The sequence below is a fragment of the Heptranchias perlo genome, chromosome 18 (assembly GCF_035084215.1).
Source record: "Heptranchias perlo isolate sHepPer1 chromosome 18, sHepPer1.hap1, whole genome shotgun sequence".
Lineage (NCBI taxonomy): Eukaryota > Metazoa > Chordata > Chondrichthyes > Hexanchiformes > Hexanchidae > Heptranchias > Heptranchias perlo.
This window is the reverse complement of record NC_090342.1, coordinates 4,481,048-4,487,317: the sequence shown is the minus strand read 5'-3', so window position 1 is coordinate 4,487,317 and position 6,270 is coordinate 4,481,048. Positions and strand designations below refer to the sequence as shown.

Below are 6,270 nucleotides of genomic sequence, written 5' to 3'. Positions count from 1 at the left end.
TATAAATCCATCTCTCTTATATACAAAAATAGCTTAATATAATTCAGAACCGGTTAGCATAGATACAAATAGAATTTTCTTTTAAAAATCACAAAGGGCCGGAAGCATTCTATATCGAAAATAGTATAAAAGTATAAAAAAAAAACGCAGGGCTCTTTGATTGGGTAAAGCATAATATATGACATTTGTTTAAAAAAAAACACAAAATAGTGTTATTGTCGCGTTAAAAAATCTATTGAAATTCTCTCTGCCATAGAAAGTTGGCACAGGGAGACAGTCTATACGGGCTAGTAGTGCTGGACTTTGTTTTTTGATGTCCTCAGTATCCCCTGTGCGTGGTCCAGAGGAGTTGGTGTAGAGGAGGCTGATGGAGACGAGGACCCGGGAGTGACTTTTACTCTTGGTTGTCTAGGCACTGTGTGTGATTGCATTCCTGGACCGCTTGTCATCGAGTCCTTGACCGTCCGGTGATGGGACCTGCCAGGCAGGAGGTGGAACTTGTCCCGCCGCCTCTGGTGCTTGTGCCCCGGGATATTTTGCAGGGTATCCTGGCAGACCTGAATAAAATGAAGAGAGAAAATAGTTTACGATCTTCACCCAGGCAACAAAGTTTCAGTCCCCACAGGTACCCGTCTAAATGGCTACAAATGGAACAAAAGCCCCGTCTACTGCAAACTAGACACTCGGGAGAAATCCCCAGTACAGAACTCTTAACTTGGGCACCGGAACCGGTCCCCCAGTCTATCTGATACGTGTAGAGCATTATAGAGTTTGTGTGTCGCCGCTCACGTCTCTCGCGAACACCCCAAAGACCTTCAGGGAACCGCGTTGAGATTCAGTCAGCGTCGCAATGACAGTGAGGGTAAAATTCGATTTGGGCAGGAAGCGCAAAACGGGCGGTGTCGTTACTGCCGCCAGTTACACGCTCCCCCTCGCCCCCAATATCCAATCCCATTTAAGTCAGTGGAATTGGATATCGGACGGGGCGTACAACGGGCGACGGATGCGATGCCACCCGTTTTGCGCCTCCCTCCAAATCGAATTTCGCCCCTTTCTCTCATTTGAGCGTTAAGAGTAAATACATGACCGTACCTGCTGCAGAGAGAGAGAGGGAGGGAGGGAGAGAGAGAGAGACAGGTCAAAACCAGCTTGTAAAGTCTAGAAGTTCTTGTTCTTCGGGACTCAGAGGGTCGCACGATCCTTCGTCGGAGGAATAGGAAGAGACAGGGGAGCCTGCCATTGAGTTCATGTCGTTGGAGAGGGTGGGCGAGAGGACCCCGGACTGGAAGGCGGCGCTGACCGCGTCGTGCTCGTCCAGCAGTTGCTGGAGAGCTCGGATATACTCCACGGCCGAGCGCAGGGTCTCCACTTTGCTCATCTTCTTGTTGGCGCTCCCGTTGGGGACGTGCTCCCGGAGGGTGGCGAAGCCTAAGTTCACCAGTTTCACCCGGTTCCTCTCCCTCTCGTTGCGCCGAGCCACGGCCGCCGGCTGCTGCGGGGGCAGGCTGTAGCCGAAACCGTTGAAGTTGAGCCGCCTCTTGCAGCGGAGCAGCTCCGGCGAACACGAGCGTTGCCTCTTGAGTTGATGAGTGAGTTTGCTGCCGGCGGGCTGGAGCTGGCTGGGCGCCGGGCTGAGCTCTTGCGCGCTCGGCGGGGCGGCGGAGGCGTAAAGGCAGGCGGGCTGCAGATACGACTGCTGGCTGGCCAGGCTCTTGGCAGTGCTCCCCATTGTGGGCATCAGTGCTGGCAAGTGTCTGGGGATGGGGAGGGGGGAGGCTGCAAAAGGGGAGGGGGATTTGCGGTGGAAAGGCTGCAAAGACTTTGGTGCAAACTCCGCCAGCAGTGCGCCCAACTCGTGGCGTTCGCGTGTTGCACCGTGTGCCGTTCCACTTCACTCGAGCCGGCTTATATATATAGATATATTTTATTGTTTTTTTTTTTGCAAACCCCCCTCCTATGGCACGCTTCGCTTTCCTCGGAGCTCGACTGAAGACCCTCAGCACACAAGCGCCGCCTTTTCAAACCACAGCCTCACCCCACAGCTCCTCCCACCAGCCATTCAACTCTCTCCGCCCTCCCATTCCCTTTTACTCACTCGTCCACCGGGGCGTGCGCCGGGCGCGTGCCATCCGGGCCCAAGAATAAACAAGCAGCAAGTCCCAGTGCGAAACCCCCCACCCCACCTTCCCTTACCCTCCAGCCCCCCTCCCCCCTCCCAAATAAATATAAAGGTTGCACTAACAAGGCACCAGCGACCCTTATCCATTAAAACGCTCAATGTAAAAATTGCATTAAAAGTTACTGAATTATTTTAGAATGAGCTGCATTCTGATCCGTCCGGTGCAATACAAATGCAACTTCTTTTTTTTCTGTTGAAGTTTAGGTTAATCTGACCGATAGACCAGAGATTTGATAGTTCGATTTTTTTTAAAAAATTGATTATACTGCGCCTCTCGCCGACCGTTGGAGTTTAATATCATGCTTTCGATCAGGGAGATCTGCTTAATTTTATATATTTATGCGTGCGTGTGTGTTTGTTAAATGAAATTTGCCCATTGTGCCCGGAGTTCGGCACCTCAACAATTAACAAACGAAAGAAACAATGAAATCACAACTGGGGTTCATTTTGAGGGGGTTTTCTTTTGCAGCTATTGTCGTTTTAAAGTTACATCAAACCCCTATCCAAACACGCGTTTATTTAAACTATACACAAACTTATTGTAAATTCAACTTGCATGAATCCCGCCCCCCCCCCCCGCTCCGCCTTGATTCTCTCTGCTTTTAACCAATTCCTCCCCGTGACAGAGATTGGAGTAAAGTGTGACCATTAATTAACAGATTTTCTAAAGTTTCTCCGTTGTCCGCCTGATTTGTCACAGTCCATTCTGTTACAGTGCGCGGACCCGGCTGGGATCGGGCACATGTTCCTCCTTGCAAGAAAATTAAAGGTCTTTCACGCTTAAAAAAAACAGCTGATTATCCACTCATAACTGGGTGAGAGAGAGAGAGAGAGAGAAAAGCCCACAGTACACGATGATTCTCTCACTCCCTCTCACTCCTCTCTCTCTCTGCTGGGTGTGTAGTATCCAATATTGGAGCAGCATCTCATCCTCGCTCAGCGAGAGTTTCGAAAGAAGCGTGGATTCTATTCAAAGGCTTTTTTTTCAAAAAAAAAACCTCACAATTGTTGGCCTTTTATATATATTAAAAAAAACCGTATCTTCCATGGCTTGTCAAGCCGTTTCTGAAACCCAATTAGTGCTTTGTGACTTCTCCTTCGAAGTGACAAGGGAGGGTTTGGCTAGTTTTCTTCAGTCGGTACGAGGGATAAATTAACTTGACAATCGGACGCCGAGTTTTTTTTTAAAAAAAACGCACACGCTTCTGTTGTCGAGATAGATTTCAATTCAATCCAATAGACCGGGGAGAAAAAGGGGACAGTCTTAAGCAAGGGTTTTTTTTAAATGGAAAGAGTTGAAAAATTAAGTAAACATGCAGCAGCTGGTTTGAACTGCAGATGTTTGTAACGAGGCATTCTATTCACTTGAGAGATAATTCATATTTATTAATGTTAGCGCTGCATATATTATATCATCTTTAATATTAACACTTTAATTATATGTACACAATACATTACTTTGTCCGTCATGTTAAGCAATTATTGCCCACTATCTGCGTGCAGATTTAGCCGAAGTTCAGGACTGTAAGTTCCGATGCTCAGAGAATATCTTTGTGTCGTCTGTTAGATGGATATCAGAACTGGGTGAAAACGGAAAAACATAGTTAAAAATAGTTCACTTAAGTCAAATTGTCTCAAAAGGCCAAAATGATTGAAGTATTTCGACATTTCTCTATACATATCGGCACATAATGGGAACATCGTGTTTTTATATACATAAAGTTTTATTTTAATGGAATAGTCAAAACATTTGAAAGTTGCACTGTGTTGAGGATATATGTTTTATATGTTAAACAAGTGACATGACAAGTTCTGCACGTTACTCTTACATTGTTATTTCATTTATTGCGTTTGCGTCAATTTGTCACGTTCTAAACATTAACGGGGGGAGAGGGAGTCGGGAATGGTATTCCACGTGACAAGACTGTAAAAGTATTTAAGTGTTTAATCTCGTCACAATAACTCACCTTTTGCATAAGCAGAGGGGACTGAGACACACCAGGACCAGCCATAACACTAACAGAAATTGACAAACGTGTTAACACGTGGAGATAAATTAATCCGTGTACAGTAACTGCACGGATCCGTGATTGGGCAGTTCGTGTTTCATGGGATAGTTCCCAATTCTGTTGGTCAGACCGGCGTTGGGAATCGATTCATCTGTCCATGCGTGGCGATTGATGATGCGTTAGAAAGTGCTGGAGGGTTCATCGCAAGCGATTTGTTGGTGGATAGGGTTTGTCCCGGGTACGAATAACATTTAGGCGAGGGTTTGATTTTATAGTTTCAGGATGGATTTGACCACGTCACCATTTTTTGTGGGTCTCTTGGCACTCTACTGCTAGGGAAAGAAACCATGATGTGGAGATGCCAGTGATGGACTGGGGTTGACAAATGTAAGGAATCTTACAACACCAGGTTATAGTCCAACAGTTTTATTTGAAAATCACAAGCTTTCGGAGGCTTTCTCCTTCGTCAGGTGAAGGAGAAAGCCTCCGAAAGCTTGTGATTTTCAAATAAAACTGTTGGACTATAACCTGGTGTTATAGGGAAAGAAACCATTAGGCAGGTCAAGAGCTGGTTTGTTTCATTGTCAGTTCGATGGAGCCCACTAGAAGTGGTTGAGGGAGGTTGGAGGGCAGAACATTGCTGGGTTCAGGGGTTAATGCTATCAGGTGATTCCTATTTCCCCAAGGGTTGTGCTGCTCAGTAACATCCCAAGGTAGTTAGTGCTTGTCTATAGCACTTAGTGATGTATGGTGATTAGTACTATTGGGATTCATTGCTTCACATTAATGCTATGAGAATAGTGCTGTCATATGGTGATTAGTGTTATTTGGGGATTAGTACTAGCCTATGATGTTTGGTTTTACCTATGGGGCTTGTCTTGTTTTCTGGAGGTTATTATTACTCTGTTGGTTAATCTTACTATATATGGAGTTAATAATGGTTTCGTGTTTCATTGCTTATTGGAGGTTAGTACTGTTTAATGGAGGTTGGTACTATTATATGGAAGTTAATATTGTTCCATGGATGTTGGCACCACTCAATGGAGGTTAGTACTGTTTTTTGGAGGTTAGTAATATTATATGGAGGTTGGCACTGTTTCAGAGAGGTTACTACTGATAAATGGAGGTTAGTACTATTCAATGGAGGTTAGTACTGTTAAATGGAGGTTAGTAATGTTTTATGGAAGTTGGCACTGCTTAATGGAGGTTGGTACTGGTATTTGGAGGTTAGTACTGTTATATGGGGAGGGCATTGCCTAATGGAGGCTAACACTATTTCGTGGAGGTTAATGTTGTTCCCAGGAGGTTAATACTGTGTATGGAAATTAGTACTTTTTTTTAAGGTTCACGTTGCTCTATGGAAGTTAGTACCATTGAATGAGCATTAGATTTTTGGACTCTAAGGGAATCAAAGGATATGGGGATCAGGCAGGAAAGTGGAGTTGAGGTCAAAGATCAGCCATAATCTTATTGAATGGTGCAGCAGACTCGAGGGGCCATATGGCCTACTCCTGCTCCTATTTCTTATGTTCTTATGTTCTTATCTTAGTATTGTTATTTGGAAGTTACCACTGTGCATACAGTTAATTCTGTTCCACAAAAGTTAGTACAGTGTATTGTTGTTCTGTGGAGACTGGTGGTGTTTTATGGAGGTTAGTGCTGTTGTATTGAGGTTAGTGCCATTGTATGCAGGTTAGTGCTGTTATATGGAGGGTTGTGCTGCTGTATTGAGGTTAGTGCTGTTGTATTGAGGTTAGTGCTGTTGTATGGAGGGTTGTGCTGCTGTATTGAGGTTAGTGCCATTGTATGCAGGTTAGTGCTGTTGTATGGAGGTAATGCTGTTCTACTGAGGCTACTATTGTGCATTGAGAGAGTATCGTGTATGGATATTAGTACTTCTTTGTGGAATTTAGTACTGTTGAATGGTCTTAGTACTTTTGTATGGATGTTAGTACTGTGTATGGAGTTAGTACTGTTGTATGGAGATTAGTACTGTGTATGGAGGTATTGTGTCTGGAGTTTAGTACTGTCTATGGTTGTTACAACAGAAAAAGGAGGCTTATGATAAATGTTGGGTTCTTA

General features: G+C 44.8%; 1 protein-coding gene across 1 annotated transcript; it reads right to left on the bottom strand.

Annotated features, from left to right (window-relative positions):
• Positions 1-1,138: 1,138 nt before the first annotated feature.
• Positions 1,139-1,729, bottom strand: ascl1a (achaete-scute family bHLH transcription factor 1a). The gene has a single exon (XM_067999994.1). It carries the CDS (start codon positions 1,727-1,729, stop codon positions 1,139-1,141), a length of 591 nt encoding a protein of 196 aa, XP_067856095.1.
• Between the last annotated feature and the right edge of the window lie 4,541 nt (positions 1,730-6,270).